We start from the raw sequence: 20,232 nt of genomic DNA, 5'->3' as shown, positions 1-20,232 counted from the left end.
CTGGAGGGTGTTACAGAGATAGGGAGGGGGTGTAGGGGCTGGAGGGGGTTACAGAGATAGTGAGGGGGTGTAGGGCTGGAGGAGGTTACAGAGATAGGGAGGGGGTGTAGGGCTGGAGGAGGTTACAGAGATAGGGAGGGGGTGAAATAGGCATTTGATGCAGTGCCCCTTGTGAGGAAAGCTATATGTTAGGGTATAAAAGGGACAGTAACAAAGTGGATGTAAAAGTGGCCGAGTGGTGAACGATAGGGGGAAACAGGCGCTGGGTCGTGTTTGGGTTGGATCGAGGTTTGAGGTTGGGTACAAACGTGTCTGTGTTGGGAAACGTATCTTTTATGAATCAAATTGAGGGGACCTTCTCTATTTGATAGTGTTTCTTTTCTGCTCTCGGATACAGAGATGGTTCAATGGACACAAGAGTAGCAGCAGACACACAGACCCCGGTGAGTACCACCCAGTTTCAGTACTGAGGGAGTGCCGCACTGTCAGGGGGTCAGTGCTGAGGGAGTGCCGCACTGTCAGAGGGTCAGTACTGAGGGTGTGCAGCATTGTCAGAGGGTCAGTGCTGAGGGAGTGCCGCACTGTCAGAGGGTCAGTACTGAGGGAGTGCCGCACTGTCAGAGGGTCAGTGCTGAGGGAGTGCCGCACTGTTGGAGGGTCAGTACTGAGGGAGTGCCGCACTGTCAGAGGGTCAGTAGTGAGGGAGTGCCGCACTGTTGGAGGGTCAGTACTGAGGGAGTGCTGCACTGTCGGAGGGTCAGTACTGAGGGAGTGCCGCACTGTCGGAGGGTCAGTACTGAGGGAGTGCCGCACTGTCAGAGGGTCAGTGCTGAGGGAGTGCCGCACTGTCAGAGGGTCAGTGCTGAGGGAGTGCTGCACTGTCAGAGGGTCAGTACTGAGGGAGTGCCGCACTGTCGGAGGGTCAGTACTGAGGGAGTGCCACACTGTCGGAGGGTCAGTACTGAGGGAGTGCCGCACTGTCAGAGGGTCAGTGCTGAGGGAGTGCCGCACTGTCAGAGGGTCAGTGCTGAGGGAGTGCCGCACTGTCGGAGGGTCAGTGCTGAGGGAGTGCTGCACTGTCAGAGGGTCAGTACTGAGGGAGTGCTGCACTGTCAGAGGGTCAGTGCTGAGGGAGTGCCGCACTGTCAGAGGGTCAGTACTGAGGGAGTGCCGCACTGTCAGAGGGTCAGTACTGAGGGAGTGCCGCACTGTCGGAGGGTCAGTACTGAGGGAGTGCTGCACTGTCGGAGGGTCAGTACTGAGGGAGTGCCGCACTGTCAGAGGGTCAGTGCTGAGGGAGTGCCGCACTGTCAGAGGGTCAGTGCTGAGGGAGTGCCGCACTGTCAGAGGGTCAGTACTGAGGGAGTGCCGCACTGTCGGAGGGTCAGTACTGAGGGAGTGCCACACTGTCGGAGGGTCAGTACTGAGGGAGTGCCACACTGTCAGAGGGTCAGTGCTGAGGGAGTGCTGCACTGTCAGAGGGTCAGTACTGAGGGAGTGCCGCACTGTCGGAGGGTCAGTACTGAGGGAGTGCCGCACTGTCAGAGGGTCAGTGCTGAGGGAGTGCTGCACTGTCAGAGGGTCAGTACTGAGGGAGTGCCGCACTGTCGGAGGGTCAGTACTGAGGGAGTGCCACACTGTCGGAGGGTCAGTACTGAGGGAGTGCCGCACTGTCAGAGGGTCAGTGCTGAGGGAGTGCCGCACTGTCAGAGGGTCAGTGCTGAGGGAGTGCCGCACTGTCGGAGGGTCAGTGCTGAGGGAGTGCTGCACTGTCAGAGGGTCAGTACTGAGGGAGTGCTGCACTGTCAGAGGGTCAGTGCTGAGGGAGTGCTGCACTGTCAGAGGGTCAGTACTGAGGGAGTGCCGCACTGTCAGAGGGTCAGTGCTGAGGGAGTGCTGCACTGTCAGAGGGTCAGTGCTGAGGGAGTGCCGCACTGTCAGAGGGTCAGTGCTGAGGGAGTGCCGCACTGTCAGAGGGTCAGTACTGAGGGAGTGCCGCACTGTCAGAGGGTCAGTACTGAGGGAGTGCTGCACTGTCAGAGGGTCAGTGCTGAGGGAGTGCCGCACTGTCAGAGGGTCAGTACTGAGGGAGTGCCGCACTGTCGGAGGGTCAGTACTGAGGGAGTGCCACACTGTCGGAGGGTCAGTACTGAGGGAGTGCCGCACTGTCGGAGGGTCAGTACTGAGGGAGTGCCGCACTGTCAGAGGGTCAGTGCTGAGGGAGTGCCGCACTGTCAGAGGGTCAGTGCTGAGGGAGTGCTGCACTGTCAGAGGGTCAGTGCTGAGGGAGTGCCGCACTGTCGGAGGGTCAGTACTGAGGGAGTGCTGCACTGTCAGAGGGTCAGTGCTGAGGGAGTGCCGCACTGTTGGAGGGTCAGTACTGAGGGAGTGCCGCACTGTCAGAGGGTCATTGCTGAGGGAGTGCCGCACTGTCAGAGGGTCAGTACTGAGGGAGTGCCGCACTGTCAGAGGGTCATTGCTGAGGGAGTGCCGCACTGTCAGAGGGTCAGTACTGAGGGAGTGCCGCACTGTCAGAGGGTCAGTACTGAGGGAGTGCTGCACTGTCAGAGGGTCAGTGCTTAGGGTGAGAATAACTACAGAAGATCCCCACGTTCCTCTGAGCGACCCAGTGTCCTGCTATTCATTAAATACTCTCTCATTTTGTTTCTCCTTCCAAACTGCAGCACCTCACATTTATCAGGGTTAAATACTATCTGCCACTGATCTGCCCTTCTGACCAACCCATCGGTATCTTTCTTTAACCTACAAACATCATCTTCTCTATTAACCCTTCCACCAACCTTGGTATAATCTGCAAACTTACTTAACATTCCCCCAGCATTTTCATCTGTACCATTTCAGTATATAACAAACAATAAGAGTCCCACTACTGAACCTTGTGGTACACCACTAGACACCAGTCACTCAAACAGCCTTCTCTCACTACTCTCTGTGTCCTCTCACTCAGTCAGTTTCTGATCTATCTCGCCAACATTCCCTTAATTTCTTTGACACTCAATGTTGGTGACCTCACTGTGACTTGCTTCCCTTGCTGTCGTGTGATGTGATGGTGTTTCATTAATATACTGTGTCCCCTCCCTCTGCCAGACTAGTTTAAACCTAGCTGCAAGGGTATTGGTCTCACTGTGATTCCGGTGCAGACCCTGCTTTCTGAACATGTCCCACCTTCCCCAGAAATGGTCCTAGTGATCCAGAAATCCAAAACCCTTCTGCGCCCACTGACTCTTGAGCCACACATTCGTCTGTCCTATTTTCTGATTTCTAAACTTGCAGACATTATGACCATTGAGGTCCCGCTTTCTAATCTATTGCCTCGCTTACTGTACACTCCTTCAGTTGAAAGGGTAGGAGCATGTTTCCTTGTGTCTGGCCCAAGACCTGTTCTCGTTCTACATCTCTAAAATAATTTATCTGGTCGCATTCTCATTACTGTTTGCTCATGAGATCTCATTGTGCAGTAATTGCCTGTGGCGTTTCCTACATTCGGACATTTCTTGTGGTCAGAAAGCCACCCTCTGACTGTGAAGTGAGTTTGGGATTGGTCAGAAATGGGGAACACCATAATCATGTTGTTTACCTTTCTCCCTGTGTCCAAATGCTGCTGGGTGTTTCTCTTCTGAGAATCTGTTGGGACAGACTCTCTCTCTGCCTGCACACTCGTTGGCTTGTTAGCAAACCGCCCACCAGAACCAAGTTGAAACTTGCTTCACTCACAAGTTACTTTGAAAACAATTCGACTCTCTCAACTCCCGCAGCCAAAATGAAAAGCTCTGCAGTTTCAAACATTCTGGAATTGGATTGTGTTTCAGTCGCTGTCACTGTTTGTTTAAATTACTTGATCCTCAGGGTGAGTCCCCCTGACAGGGCTGCTATTAATTACCCGCTCCTAGTTAGAACATAGAACATAGAACAGTACAGCACAGAACAGGCCCTTCAGCCCACGATGTTGTGCCGACCACTGATCCTCATGTATGCACCCTCAAATGTCTGTGACCATATGCATGTCCAGGAGTCTCTTAAATGTCCCCAGTGACCTTGCCTCCACAACTGCTGCTGGCAACGCATTCCATGCTCTCACAACTCTCTGTGTAAAGAACCCGCCTCTGACATCCCCTCTATACTTTCCTCCAACCAGCTTAAAACTATGACCCCTCTTGTTAGTCATTTCTGCCCTGGGAAATAGTCTCTGGCTATCGACTCTATCTATGTCTCTCATTATCTTGTATACCTCAATTAGGTCCCCTCTCCTCCTCCTTTTCTCCAATGAAAAAAGTCCGAGCTCAGTCAACCTCTCTTCATAAGATAAGCCCTCCAGTCCAGGCAGCATCCTGGTAAACCTCCTCTGAACCCTCTCCAAAGCATCCACATCTTTCTTATAATAGGGCGACCAGAACTGGACGCAGTATTCCAAGTGCGGTCTAACCAAAGTTTTATAGAGCTGCAACAAGATCTCACGACTCTTAAACTCAATCCCCCTGTTAATGAAAGCCAAAACACCATATGCTTTCTTAACAACACCTGAGTTGCCCTGAGAAGGGGCTGTGAGCTACCTTCTGAAACCACCAGGAACTGAGCCTCAGAGGGCGGTTCATGGGGGAGCTGACATTAGTCAGGGACCGGAATCACACAGAGAGCTCTCCTGGGGAATGACAGTGGTTTTCCTTCCCAAACTGCAGTGATGGAGTTATAGCATCATAGAGTTTTTCGGCACAGGAGGAGGCTATTTGACCCGTTGGGTCTGTACCAGCTCCTGAGTAAGCTGCCTGACTGCTCCCACTCTCCAGCCGTGCCCCTGCTGCCTTATAACTTCATCCCTTTCAAATATATACCCAGCTCTCTTCTGAACCCCCACAATGGAATCCACCTCCCCCACTCTCCCAGGCAGCACATTCCAAATCTCGCAGTAAAGACGTTTCCCCTCACCTCACTCCTAGCTCCCTCACTGACAATCTTGCAATTGTGACCCCCAGTTATTGATATGCCACCTCGTGGAAACAGAATATTTACTTTGTCCTGTAGAATTGTTCATAATTTTGAACACCTCAAAAAGGTCATTTCTTAACCTTCTCTGCTCCAATGAGAATAAGCCCAATCTCTCTTATCTTTCCTCATCCCTGGGGTCGTTCCAGTAAAGCTCCTTTCAACTCTCTCTTCAGGATTTTAACATCCTTCCCTTATTTAAGGTGTCCAGAAGTGACCACACTGCTCCAAATCTGGTCTGACCAATGATTTGTCGCGATGTTCCTGAAGTGTGCTGTCAGTTGGATAATGCACTGGGTCTGTTCCTGCATTGTGTGAAGTTGCTCCCCTCATTGGGCACTTTGATCATTTCAGTGTAACTGCAAATTCAATCTGGAAGTTAAAGAGCAGGCAATATTCCCCCTCCCCCGCCCATCCCCCCGCTATTCCCCCTCCCCCACCCACCCCCCCGCTATTCCCCCTCCCCCGCCCATCCCCCGCTATTACCCCTCCCCCGCCCCACACAGTGGGATTGCCTGGCAAGAGGCCGGAGAAACCAACCCCCTCCCTGCTGGTGCTTTTCCTACTGACCCACCTCCACCCACCTGATCTGCCCAGATGCCATGATGCATGTGAGACCCAGGGCCCTTCCCAGACCCCAACCATCTGCCCTCCCCCCACCCCCCCCCCCATCAAAGACCTACACTGCCACCCATCCCCGTCCTGTTGCTGGAACTGCCTCCCTCTCTCTCTCTCTCTCTCTCTCTGTCTCTCTCTCTCTCTCTCTCTCTCTGTCTCTCTCTCTGTCTCTCTCTCTCTCTCTCTCTCTCTCTTGGTCTCTCTCTCTGTCTCTCTCTCTCTCTCTCTCTCTCTCTCTCTCTCTCCTGGTTTCTCTCTCTCTGTCTGTCCCACTGTCTCTCTCTCTCTCTTGGTCTCTCTCTGTCTCTGTCTCTCTCTCTCTCTCCCTACCTCCCTGAATGCAGGGAATAGTTGGAACTTCAGAGACTGAGAGAGAGAGATTCCTATTTGTTGAAGATTACTGAGGGTGAATGAGACCATGACATGTTTGAATCTGGGTGAGTGGGATGGTGAACGATTTGCGAGAGATAGGGGCGTAGGAACAGGAGTAGACCATTCAGCCCCTTGAGCATGTCCCACCATTTAATAAGATCATGGAAGATCTGTGGCCCAACTCCCTCTACTCCTAACTCTCTCTAACTCCTAACTGCTTGAACCTATATTCATTGGCAGTCTTGCTTAATAAAACTGTGTCAGATTTAAATTTAACAATTGAATTAGCATCAACTGTTTGAGGAGGACAGTTCCAAACCTAAACTACTCTGTGTGTGTGCAGAACATCTCTCCTGAACACTCCAGCCCTAATTCTCAGACGATGCCCCCGTTCTAGAATCCCCAACCAGTGGAAACAGTTTATTTTTATCGATTCTGTCTGTCCCTGCTAATATCCTAAATACCTCAATTAGATCACCTCTTCAAAGAAGGTTGCACTAATCTGCATAAAGAAATATTTGGACAGCTGACAACAAACCTGGTCAAATAGGCAGCTTCTCAGGAATATTTGAAAAACATGGAGGGAGGGAGGGACAGCATGAGGTTTGAGGGATGAGTCCCTGAGATTAGGACCAGGGAGCTGAGGGCACCCCCACTGGTGATCGAGTTACAGGGACAGAGGATGGTTCCCACTAGCGCCTGACCACAGAGCGCAGTCTCAGGCTCCATGGGATCAGCATTCCTGCTGGATTTCACAATCTGTTTCCACTTGCTGTCACTTGTGAGTTCTTCAGCTGAACTGAGATAACTGGCTCTCAGACAGACTCTGAATAGATGGTTAGATATCGAATGAGCTCTGGAGATTTCATCTCCCAATAATCATGTTTTAACTTGAAAAACAGAATTCTTTGTTCTTCAGAAGCATGTTCCCACGGTTGGTAACAAGTTGAAGTGAAAACATGAATGTCAGAACAGGAGGAGGCCCTTCAGTCCCTCGGGCTGGTCTGTCATTCAATGATGTCATTGCTGATCTGGGACCTCATTATACACTCCTGCCCCTGCCTCAGTAATGACTGAATACTTCTCTATAATAAATGTCCATCAATCTCAGGGTTAAATTGAAAATGGCAGCCAACATCAATTGCTGACTGTGGGAGAGAATTCCAAGCTCTATCTTGGGTGAAGTTATTTTCCCAGTTTCTCTTCTGAACGATCAGGGTTTCTTTCTGACACCATGGAAGCAGTTTTTCAACACATTTGTTTCAGCAATGCTCCCCCTTCCTAGATTCTCCACCCAGTCCATCTGCCCAATCTGTTTGCCTTAATTATTTTCAGAACTTTGGTCAAATTGTCTCTTAGCTTTCTAATTTCCCAGTTTGTGTGATATGTCACTGATAGCTCAGGTGTGATCCTGGTGAATCTGTCTGGTTGTCTGTCCTGTTGTATGAAGTAATGGTCTGAAGGATCTTCATATTAAATCTGATGAAGCTGCACCCAATTGGATAAGCTCTCACCGTCATTAAATGGAAAATTAGAGATTTAGCACAAATGTGTTGTCTCTGGTTCTTCATAGAGTTCAACAGCATTGGCAGAGGCCCTTCAGCCCACGATGCCCATGCTGGTCACCAAGACTAGTCAGCACTAGTTCTTTTATCCAGCACAAAACCTGAATCGTTATATGCTATGGCACTTCAGGTGGTTATCTAAATAATTCTTCAGTGTTGTAACAGATTCTGTCTCTACCACTCTTTCAGACAGTGCATTCCAGTTACAAAACACACTCTAGGTGAAATAAATCCTCCTTAAATCCCCTCTAAACCCTTTAACTTAATTCTGTGCACCCTAGCTATTGACCCTCCCGATGCACCCTGAAATCCATCAGGCATCAAACCAACTGAACTAACAATTCCCCGGCTCAACCTCCGAGGTAGCTCCCACCTCCTCAAGCTCTCTTCTCACCTGAGACATGGTGACCCTCAGAGGTCACTATTCCATTTTCATCCATATGTTTATCCAATGACCATTTAAATGCCCTTAGATTTGGTGAGTCTACTACTGTCGTTCCCCTGAAAAACATGGATACTGTTTTGGATACTGTTGAGGGGGACAACTTACCAGGGGTATGGAGTGGGGCCCAGGTCTCTAGCACAGAGCCTGTCCCTGTTGCACAGAAGGGAAGGAGGGAAAGGAGGAGAGTGTTAGTCATTGGGGACTCAGTAGTTAGAGGCTCAGATAGAAGGTTTGTTGGGAACGAACGAGACTCTCAGTTGGTGTGTTGCCTCCCAGGTGCCAGGGTCCATGATGTCTCAGATCGTATCTTTGGGGTCCTGAAGGGAGAGGGTGACCAGCCTCAAGTCGTGGTCCATGTAGGTACCAACGACATGGGCAGAAAGAGGGATAGGGATGTAAGGCAGGATTCCACGGAGCTCGGGTGGAAGCTGAGAGTGAGAACAAACAGAGTTGTTATCTCTGGTTTGTTACCCATGCCACGTGATAGCGAGGCAAGGAATAGGGAGAGACATTGGCTGAACACGTGGCTGCAAGGATGGTGCAGGAGGGAGGGTTTCAGGTTCTTGGATAATTGGAGCTCATTCTGGGAAAGGTGGGACCTGTACAAGCAGGACGGTCTTCACTTGAACCAGAGGGGTACCAACATCCTGGGTGGGAAATTTGCTGGTGCTATTCGGGTGGGTTTAAACTTGCTCAGCAATGGGATGGGAACCTAAGGTGTAGTTGCAGTGTACAGGAGGATGAGGTTAAGGAGGACAGGGACAGGATTTCACGGTCACAGGAATGTGCTGGCGGACAGCGAAGTGGTTTGAAGTGTGTCTACTTCAATGCCAGGAGTATCCAGAATAAGGTAGGTGAGCTTGCAGCCTGGATAGGTACCTGGGACTTTGATGTTGTGATCATTACTGAGACATGGATAGAGCAGGGTGAGGAATGGATGTTGCAGGTTCCACGGTTTAGATCTTTCATTAAAATCAGGGAAGGCGGTTAAAGAGGGGGAGGTGTGGCCTTGTTAGTCAAGGACAGTAAAACAGTGGCTGAGAGAACTTTTGACGAGGACTCGTCTACTGAGGTAGTGTGGGCTGAGGGTGGAAACAGGAGAGGAGAGGTCACACTACTGGGAGTTTTTTATAGGCCTCCGCAGAGTTCCAGGGAAGTGGAAGAGAGGATTAGCAAAATTATTCTGGGTAGGAGTGAAAGGAACAGGGTGGTCATTATGGGGGACTTTAACTTCCCCAACATTGACTGGAAATGCTATAACTCTACTATATTGGATGGATCAGTTTTTGTCCAATGTGTACAGGAGGGTTTCCTGACACAGTATGTCGAAGGGCCAACAAGAGGGGAGGGCACACTGGATCTGGTGCTTGGTAATGAACCAAGCCGGGTGTTTGATTTAGTTGTAGGTGAGCACTTTGGAGAGAGTGACCATAATTCAGTTATGTTTAGTTTAGTGATGGAAAGGGATAGGTACATGCCACAGGTCAGGAGTTATCAATGGGGCAAGGGCAATTATAATGTCATTAGGCAAGAATTAGGATGCATGGAATGGGGTAGCAAAATGCAGGGGATGCAGACAATAGAAATATGGAGCTGGTTTAAGGAGCAGATATTGCGTGTCCTTGATAGGTATGTCCCTGTCAGGCAGGGAGGAAGTGATAAGGTACAGGAACCATGGTTCACTACAGAAATTGCATCTCTTGTTAGGAAGAAGAAGGAGGCTTATGTGTTGATGAGGCAAGATGGTACAGATGAGGTGATGGAGAGTTACAGATCAGCGAGGGAGGATTTAAAGAGAGAGTTAAGAAGAGCAAAGAGAGGACATGAGCAGTTTTTAGCAAACAGAATAAAGGAGAACCCTAAAGCTTTCTATAGGTATGTGAGGAATAAAAGGATGACGAGGTTAGGAATAGGGCCAGTCAAAGACAGAAGTGGGAAGTTGAGTGTGGACCCTGTGGAGATCAGAGAGGTACTAAACAAACATTTCTCATCGGTTTTCACTCAGGAAAAGGAGAATATTGTAAAGGAGAGGAATGAGGTACGAGATATTAGACTAGAAAGGACTGAGGTTAGTTATGAACAGGTGTTAGCAATTCTAGAAGGAGTGAAAGTAGATAAGTCCCCTGGGCCGGATGGGATTTATCCGACGATTCTCTGGGAAGCCAGGGAGGAGATAGCAGAGCCTTTGGCCTTGATCTTTGAGTCATCATTGTCGACAGGTTTAGTACCAGAGGACTGGAGGATTGCAAATGTTGTGCCCTTGCTCAAGAAGGGCAGCAGAGATGACCCAGGTAATTATAGACCAGTGAGCCTTACTTCTGTTGTAGGAAAGGTTTTGGAAAGGATTCTAAGAGATAGGATTTGTAATCATCCAGCAAGCAGCAATTTGATTTCCAATAGTCAACATGGTTTTGTCAAGGGCAGGTCGTGTCTCAAAAACCTCATTGACTCTTTGAGAAGGTGATCAAGCATGTAGATGAGGGTAGGGCAGTTGACGTGGTATACATGGACTTGAGTATAGCCTTTGATAAGGTTCCACATGGTCGGCTGTTGGAGAAAATGCAGAGACATGGAATTGAGGGTGATTTAGCATTTTGCATTAGAAATTGGCTTTCTGAAAGTGGTGGTTGATGGAAAATATTCAGCTTGGAGTTCGGTTATTAGTGGTGTGCCACAAGGACCTGTTTTGGGACCACTGCTGTTTGTCATTTTTATAAATGACTTAGACGCATGTATAGGTGGATGGATTAGTAAATTTTCAGACGACACTAAAGTCGGTGGATTAGTGGACAGTTTGGAAAAATGTTGCAGGTTTGCAGGGAGACTTGGATAAACTGCAGAGTTGGGCTGAGAGGTGGCAAATGGAGTTCAATGCAGCTAAATGTGAGGTGATGCACTTTGGGAAGAATAACAGGAAGGCAGAGTACTGGGTCAATGGAAAGATTCTTAGTAATGTGGATGTGCAGAGGGATCTTGGAGTCTATGTACATAGATCCCTGAAAGTTGCCACCCAGGTGGATAGTGCTGTTAAGGAGGCATACGGTGTGTTAGTTTTCATTGGTAGAGAGATTGAGTTCCGGAGCCGCAATATCATGCTGTAACTATACAAAACGCTAATGGGGCCACACTTGGAATATTGTGTACAGTTCTGGTCCCCATATTTCGGGAAGGATGTGGAAGCATTGGAAAAGGTTCAGAGGAGATTTACCAGGATGTTGCCTGGTCTGGGGGGAAGTTCTTATGAGGAAAGGCTGAGAGATTTGAACCTGTTCTCATTGGAAAGAAGAAGGCTAAGAGGGGATTTGATAGAGACATACAAGATGATCAGAGGATTAGATAGGGTACACAGTGAAAGTCTTTTTCCTAGGATGACGACGTCAGTGTGTGTGAGGGGCATAACTACAAATTGAGGGGTGATAGATTTAAGACAGATGTCAGAGGCAGGTTCTTTACTCAGAGTGGTAAGGGCGTGGAATACCCTACCTGCTAATGTAGTCAACTCAGCCACATTAGGGAGATATAAACAATCCTTAGATAAGCACATGGATGAGTTTGGGATAGTGTAGGGGGATGAGCTGAGAATAGTTCACAGGTCAGTACAACAACAAGGGCCTAAGGGCCTGTTCTGCGCTGTATTGTTCCATGTTCAGGCAGGGTGTTCCACATTCCTACTACTCTCTGGGTAAAGAAACTACCTCTGACATCTGTCCTATATTGATTAAACCTTAATTTAAAGCTATGTCCTCTTGTGCTAGCCATCACTACCTGAGGAAAAAGGCTTTCACTGTCCACCCTATCTAACCCTCTGATTATCTTATAGATGTAGATCTATAGATAGTTTTATTAATAATCTACTAATAACATAAAGAGTAGACCAAAGTGCTGTTACTACGACTACTGTCAATGATGTGAAACAATAAAGCCTCACAGGGAGATGCACTGCCTAGTTAGGACAATAGACTTTTACACACAGCGCCAGAGACCCGGGTTCAATTCCCGCCTCTGGCGACTCTCTGTGAGGAGTTTGCACATTCTCCCCGTGTCTGCGTGGGTTTCCTCCGGGTGCTCCAGTTTCCTCCCACAGCCCAAAAAACGAATGTGCAGGTCAGGTGAATTGGCCAGGCTAAATTGCCCATAGTGTTATGTGCAAGGGTAAATGTAGGGGAATGGGTCTGGGTGGGTTGCGCTTCGGCGGGGCAGTGTGGGCTTGTTGGGCCGAAGGGCCTGTTTCCACACTGTAAGTAATCTAATCTAATCTAATCATTTGTGAAACTATATAGTAAAGTAGCCACCAGCGGAAAAGACACTAAACCATTCTGAGGGGAGATTAGTCATAGAGCCAATTGGAGTTTGACAGAACTTTATACAGCAATGGACATCTCGTTAAAGTTAAGCTTTGTATAGGTCTGAGTGTCTCTGTCCTATCAGATCAATCAATATGGCTCAGGAAACAACAGATCCAGTCGACAGAAATGAGGTTACATGCTCCAGGTGGAATAACTCTCAGCAGCAAGGAGCGCCTTCAAAATAACTACACTTCAGAGGTGACTCTGAAAGGAAGGATTTATATGTATTTGATCAGAGCTAGTCAGCATGGCTTAGTGCAAAGAAAACCGTGTCTCACTAACCTTGACTGAGGTTTTTAAAAAAGTAACCAAAAAGATTAATGAGGGCAGAGTCGTGGATGTGGTCTACTTGGAAAACTGAAAAACTCCAGATGCTGCAAATCCGAAGCAAAAACAGAAGTTGCTGGAAAAGCTCAGTAAGTCTGGCAGCATCTGTGAAGAGAAATCAGAGTTAATGTTTCAGGTTCTTCAAAGGGTCACTGGAGCTGAAACATTAACTCCGATTTCTCTCCATGGATGCTGCCAGACATACTGAGCTTTTCCAGCAATTTCTGTTGTTTACTTGGACTTTTGTAAAGCCTTTGACAAGGTCCTGTATGATAAACTGATTACATAGTAGAGTGAGATTGCATGGATTCAGGGTGAACTTACTGATTGCACATAGAATTGGCTCAACGGCAGGAAACAGTGTGTGGTGGTGGAGAGTTGTGTTTCAGACTGGACACTGTGGCCAGTCGTGTTCAACAGGGATCGGAGCTGGCTCCACTCCAGTTTTTCATTTATATAAACGGTTTGGATGAGAATATATGAGGCACGGTTCTATGTTTTTGCATGACACCAAAGTTGGTGAATAATGGGCAGTGAAGAAGGTTATCTAAGATTACAAAGGGATGCTGTGGTTTTGATCGCCGAGCTGGAAGTTTTTGTTGCAAACGTTTCGTCCCCTGGCTGGGCGACATCCTCAGTGCTTGGGAGCCTCCTGCGAAGCGCTTCTGTGGTGTTTCCTCCGGTGTTTATAGTGGTCTGTCCCTGCCGCTTCCGGTTGTCAGTTTCAGCTGTCCGCTGTAGTGGCCGGTATATTGGGTCCAGGTCGATGTGTTTGTTGATGGAGTTTGTGGATGAGTGCCATGCTTCTAGGAATTCCCTGGCTGTTCTTTGTTTGGCTTGCCCTATGATAGTAGTGTTGTCCCAGTCAAATTCATGTTGCTTGTCGTCTACGTGTGTGGCTACTAGGGATAGCTGGTCGTGTTGTTTCGTGGCTAGTTGATGTTCATGGATGCGGATCGTTAGCTGTCTTCCTGTTTGTTCTATATAGTGTTTTGTGCAGTCCTTGCATGGGATTTTGTACACTACATTCATCTTGCTCATGTTGGGTATCGGGTCCTTCGTCCTGGTGAGTTGTTGTCTGAGAGTGGCTGTTGGTTTGTGTGCTGTTATAAGTCCCAGTGGTCGCAGTAGTCTGGCTGTCAGTTCGGAAATGCTCTTGATGTACGGTAGTGTGGCTAGTCCTTTGGGTTGTGGCATGTCCTCGTTCCGTTGTCTCTCCCTTAGGCACCTGTTGATGAAATTGCGCGGGTATCCGTTTTTTTGCTAATATCTTGTATAGGTGTTCCTCTTCCTCTTTTTGCAGTTCTGGTGTGATGCAGTGTGTTGTGGCCCTTTTGAATAGTGTCTTGAAGCAACTTCGTTTGTGTGTATTGGGGTGGTTGCTTTCATAGTTCAGGACTTGCTCTGTGTGTGTGGCTTTCATGTGTACCTTGGTGGTGAATTCTCCGTTAGGTGCTCTCTGTACCATCACGTCTAGGAATGGGAGTTGGTTGTCCTTTTCTTCTTCTCTTGTGAATTGGATTCCTGTGAGTGTGGCGTTGATGATCCGGTGTGTTTTCTCTATTTCCGTGTTTTTAATGATTACAAACGTGTCATCGACATATCTGACCCAGAGTTTGGGTTGAATTTGTGGTAAGACTGTTTGTTCTAACATGAATTTGACTGGGACAACACTACCATTATAGGGCAAGCGAAACAGAGAACAGCCAGGGAATTCCTAGAGGCATGGCATTCATCCACAAACTCCATCAACAAACACATCGACCTGGACCCAATATACCAACCACTACAGCGGACAGCTGAAACTGACAACCGGAAGCGGCAGGGACAGGCCACTATAAACACCGGAGGAAACACCACAGAAGCGCTTCACAGGAGGCTCCCAAGCACTGAGGATGTCGCCTAGCCACGGGACGAAACGTTTGCAACAAAAACTTCCAGCTCGGCGAACAGAACCACAACAACGAGCACCCGAGCTACAAATCTTCTCACAAACTTTGATTACAAAGGGATCTTGATCAATTGGGTCAATGGGCTGAGGAGCGGCAAATGGAGTTTAATTTAGATAAATTAAAACAAACCAGGGCAAGATTTATAGAGTTAACGGAAGGGCCCTGGGTAATGTTGTAAAACAGAGAGACCTCAGGGTTCAGGTACACAGTGTGTCACAGGTAGACAGGGAGGTTAGGAAGGTGTTCAGCACGCTTGCCTTCATTACTCAGATCATTGAGTACAGGAGTTGGGATGTCATGTTGAGGTTGTACAGGATGTTGGTGAGGCCTCTTCTGGACCAGTCTATACAGTTCGGGTCGTCCTGCTATAGGAAGGATATTATTAAACGGGGTCTGGCTGGGATGCTCTTCGGAGGGCCTGTGAGGACTCAATGGGCAGAATGGCCTGCTTCCACACATTATGAATTCAGTGAGCCAGGAGAAGAAATGTTTCCACTCAGTGAGTGGTCAGAGTCTGGTTTGTACTGCCTGAGAGTGTGGTGGAGGCAGCAACAATGGGAGCTTTCATAAAGTAATTGGTTACCTGACGCTGAAGAAAACACAGACTGTGGATATGGAGGCGGTCACGGTGGGGGGGGGGGGCGGGGGGGTGGGGTTCACTGACGCAAAGTGTGTTGTTCTTTCAGAGAGCAAGCACCAAACGACGGGCTGAATGGCCTGCTATGTTACTTAGGGATTCGGTAGTACCTGACTGACACTGCCTGTTTGTTTCCAGGGTTACCAAAGATGCAAGTGGTGAGGAGATACAATGGAACCCCTCAGCCGCCAGGGAACACAGGCCCTGCCTTACACATACAGCTCGGGGACATCCTCGAGGTGATCTGTGCTGAAGCTCACTCCACCTGGTGGCAGGTAGGATTCCCTTCTCCTGAGAGACCACCTGAGATAATCGCTCCATCTGGAACAACAGCTCCCCAAACATTCCAGATCCAAATCCCACTCCAGGGAATTCACCACAAACTCCAGACAGACACTCACAGTAACACTAAGACAGTCCCACAAGTATGAGTGGGTCAGTGCTGAGGGAGTGCTGTACTGTCAGAGGGTCAGTACTGAGGGAGTGCTGCACTGTCAGAGGGTCAGTGCTGAGGAAGTGCTGCACTGTTAGAGAGTCAGTGTTGAGAGAGTGCTGCACTGTCAGAGGGTCAGTACTGAGGGAGTGCTGCACTGTCAGAGGGTCAGTACTGAGGGAGTGCTGCACTGTCAGAAGATCAGTACTAAGGGAGTGCTGCACTGTCAGAGGGTCAGTGATGAGGGAGTGCCGCACTGTCGGAGGGTCAGTGCTGAGGGAGTGCTGCACTGTCAGAGGGTCCGTGCTGAGGGAGTGCTGCACTGTCGGAGGGACAGTGCTGAGGGATTGCAGCACTGTCAGAGGGTCAGTACTGAGGGAGTGCCGCACTGTCAGAGAGTCAGTGTTGAGAGAGTGCTGCACTGTCAGAGGGTCAGTACTGAGGGAGTGCTGCACTGTCAGAGGGTCAGTACTGAGGGAGTGCTGCACTGTCAGAAGATCAGTACTAAGGGAGTGCTGCACTGTCAGAGGGTCAGTGATGAGGGAGTGCCGCACTGTCGGAGGGTCAGTGCTGAGGGAGTGCTGCACTGTCAGAGGGTCCGTGCTGAGGGAGTGCCGCACTGTCGGAGGGACAGTGCTGAGGGATTGCAGCACTGTCGGAGGGTCAGTACTGAGGGAGTGCCGCACTGTCAGAGGGTCAGTGCTGAGGGAGCGCTGCACTGTCAGAGGGTCAGTGCTGAGGGAGTGCTGCACTGTCGGAGGGTCAGTGCTGAGGGAGTGCCGCACTGTCGGAGGGTCAGTGCTGAGGGAGTGCCGCACTGTCGGAGGGTCAGTGCTGAGGGAGTGCCGCACTGTCGGAGGGTCAGTGCTGAGGGAGTGCCGCACTGTCGGAGGGTCAGTGCTGAGGGAGTGCCGCACTGTCGGAGGGTCAGTGCTGAGGGAGTGCCGCACTGTCGGAGGGTCAGTGCTGAGGGAGTGCCGCACTGTCGGAGGGTCAGTGCTGAGGGAGTGCCGCACTGTCGGAGGGTCAGTGCTGAGGGAGTGCCGCACTGTCGGAGGGTCAGTGCTGAGGGAGTGCTGCACTGTCAGAGGGTCAGTACTGAGAGAGTGCCGCACTGTCAGAGGGTCAGTACTGAGGGAGTGCTGCACTGTCAGAGGGTCAGTGCTGAGGGAGTGCCGCACTGTCAGAGGGTCAGTGCTGAGGGAATGCTGCACTGTCAGAGGGTCAGTACTGAGGGAGTGCCGCATTGTCAGAGGATCAGTGCTGAGGGAGTGCTGCACTGTCAAAGGGTCAGTGCTGAGGGAGTGCCGCATTGTCGGAGGGTCAGTGCTGAGGGAGTGCTGCATTGTCGGAGGGTCAGTGCTGAAGGAGTGCTGCATTGTCGGGGTTAGTTGTCTGTTTTGAGACTGGGCATTGTGGATGTAAAAAAAAACAGTCTGATAATGACCATGATGTCATTGTCAATATTTATTAAAAACCCATCCCGGTTTGTGAATGTCTGTTAGTGAAGGAAACATCACTGGGTCTGGGCTTTATGTGACCCCAGACCCACAGCAAGGTGGGTGACTCTCAACTGCTCTCTGGGAGGACTCGGGATGAGCAATTAATACTCCTCCAGCCAGTGGTGGCCATATCCGATGAACTGTAACAAAATGTCAGGAATTCCAGGAATGATTTGAGAAGGATGTGCTGCAACATTATGTTTCCAGTTGAGTGAGAAATGAGTTAGCGAGTTTTGAGAAGATTTGGATCTCGGGTTGAGGTTCTGGATGTAGGTTTGCTCGCTGAGCTGGAAGATCCTGTTTCAGATGTTTTGTCACCGTACTAGGTAACATCATCAGTGAGTCTCCAGATGAAGCACTGGTGGAATGGCTCGCTTTCCATTTACGTGTTTATGTTTCAATGAGTAGGCGATGTCATTTCTTGCAGTGATGTCATTTCCTGTTATTTTTCTCACTAGTTGGTAAATGGGATCCCAACCAGAACTCTATCAACAAACTCATTGACTTGGCTCCCATTTACCACACCCTGAGAAAAATGACAGGAAATGATATCACCAACCCAAGGAAGCCTAACCACATAAATAGAAAAGGGGCAATGCGGCCAGTGCTCCATCTGGAGGCTCACTGATGATGTTACCCAGTATGGTGACGAAATGTCTGAAACCGAACCTTCCAGCTCAGCGAGCTAACCTACATCCTTGAGAAAGAGTCTCTGTGAGACCTGGTGTGGTTTGCATCAGGGATCTGCTGTCATTGGGAGATGGTCTCACAGACAGTGGTCGCTGTGTCCATTTTCTTCCCTCAGCTGTAGTCAACCAGATTTGAACTTGTGTGGGTAAACCCCAATGGGTTTCAAATCCATCACCTTCGCCGCTTGGCCACAACGACAGAACCACTGATTGCTGTCACCATCGGGTGAGCGGGGTAATGACAGACACCTGAGAAATTGCACAGTCATTAGCTCCTCAAGCAAGACTGAAAGCGATTTTCGGCCAATCCGTTTCATCTTGGTGATGGGACATCTTTCAGAAATCATCACCTGAGACTGAACTAATCAGTAATTCTTTAGCTGTGTGGTGTTCGTCAAGCAAAGCTAATACAGATTTGATTAAAGGTGAACAGGTTTAATAAATTGGATTAAGCTTTTTGACAGCACAGGAGTTGACTCTGATGGTGTGGTTAATGTAATCTATGTGGTTGTGTGAATTGTTTTTGACAATGTGCCCGACAGTGAGTGTGTCTCTGACGTGTGGAAGGCAAGGGACAGTTGCAGCTGAGTGACAGGAAGCAGAGGGTAGCGACAGTGGGTTGTTTCTCAGATTGGAGGATGGTTGCTTTCATGGTTCACGAGGGCTCTGGACCAGATTGTTTCCCTCGATCGTTGCCAGGGTCCACGTGGGAGTGGGCACAGCTCAGTCTTGACATTTCCAGGTGGCAGTAAGCTTGGAAAGATTACAAATGGTGAGAAAGGTAGTGAGAGACTTCAAGAAGACGCAGACAGGCCGGTGGGACTGACAGGAGACATTTAAAGCAGAGAATTGTGAAAATTGTACATTTGTTTTGAAGAACAAGGAACTCCAATGTCAGATAGAATAGAACAGCAATTAATTGTCATTTGTATTTAAGGGAATACACTGAGATGTGCATAAGTTGCCCCAATTCTGTGCCAATTACAGAAATTATATTTAAAAAATTGAGTGTAAGTTAGGACCAAGTATATCTACTGTTCCCTTCCCCGCTCCTGGGTTCCTGGAGTGTCTATGGGGACACCACCCGTGAGGCTGCTAAGGGATTTTCAGACTGGACCCACGACACTGCCATCACCAACACTGAGACCAACATCACTGCAAGGACCACGAGGGACAGAGGAGACCCACCTAGTCACTGAGGCTGAAGCTGCCATTTGTAAAGGGAGTGCAGGAGCAGAGGGACCCCGATGGGTTAATGGACGCGCATGGTTGAAATTGGCAGTACAGCGTACAATCACAGTGTGTGAAGTGTACAGGACATCAGGCTTTAATAGTAAGAGGCAGAGCTTCCTCTCCAGCAGGAGAATGATAAACCAGTACAGAGCCTCAACTGGACGGTTGTGACCAGTTTGCATGCATGGAATCCCTCCAGTGTGGAAAGAGACCATTTGGCCCATCGAGTTTGCACTGACCCTTTGAAGAAAATCCCACCCAGACCTGCTCCCAATCCCCCAACTCTATCCCCATAACACAGCAGTTACCATGGCTACCCCAACCTGCTTTACATGAACTTCTGATGGGTGTGGAGAACCTGCAACTAGGCTTTAGGAAGGATGTGAAGGTACTGGAGAGTATACAGGAAAGGCTCAGGAGAATAGCTGCAGTGATGAGGGCCCTCGGTTACAGATCACACATCAGAGACCAGCAGTGAGCTGGGCAGAGGAGATTGGCAGAGACTGTGGAAGGATCAGGAGTCAGATGGTCCAGAAGCTAAAAGCCATGTGAGAGGTGAGAAAGCTCCTCCGTTTGGTGGGTGGTTCCGATCTGGAGTAGACTGTCCTGAGAGAGTGCTGCCAGCAGGTCTGACTCAGTCTTTCAAGAGGAAGGCAGGTTCTTATCTGAAGGAAATGGACTTGCAAAACTAGGGCAAGGATGGGGGTGGGGGGAAGGGGCGCTAAAACTGATTGAAAGCTGTTTGTAACAATAAGAAAGGACACAATGGTCTAACTTGCCTCTTTTTATCCCACAAACAGATGATATTAACAACTTTGTACCTTGCAATATCCTGGTTTGTGTATATGATTGTGTCTTATTACATCTGTGTCTGTCTGAGGGTGAGATCCTGTATCTGTATAATCCCGTGTGTTTGAGAAAATGTTCATGTGTGCGTGTGTGTCTGTCTGAGAGTGCTCCTTTTTATTCATTCAGGGGATGTGGGTGTCACTGGTTAGGCCAGCATTTATTGCCCAAACCCTAATTGCCCAGAGGGCAGTTAGGAGTCAACCACATTGCTGTGTGTCTGGAGTCACGTGTAGGCCAGACCAGGTAAGGATGGCAGTTTCCTT

General features: G+C 49.1%; 1 protein-coding gene across 1 annotated transcript in view; it reads left to right on the top strand.

The window, feature by feature from the left end:
- vav3a (vav guanine nucleotide exchange factor 3a) overlaps positions 1-20,232 on the top strand; it is a 193,771-nt gene that overhangs the window by 146,389 nt on the left and 27,150 nt on the right. Inside the window, 2 exon segments of the mRNA XM_087990321.1 lie at positions 398-443; positions 15,402-15,538. Of these exon segments, the coding sequence (XP_087846447.1) occupies positions 398-443; positions 15,402-15,538 (183 nt within the window).

The sequence above is a fragment of the Chiloscyllium plagiosum genome, unplaced genomic scaffold, assembly GCF_037043375.1.
Source record: "Chiloscyllium plagiosum isolate Xiang-an unplaced genomic scaffold, Cpla_swu_hap1 HiC_scaffold_9, whole genome shotgun sequence".
Lineage (NCBI taxonomy): Eukaryota > Metazoa > Chordata > Chondrichthyes > Orectolobiformes > Hemiscylliidae > Chiloscyllium > Chiloscyllium plagiosum.
This window is presented reverse-complemented; position numbering and strand designations above follow the sequence as displayed.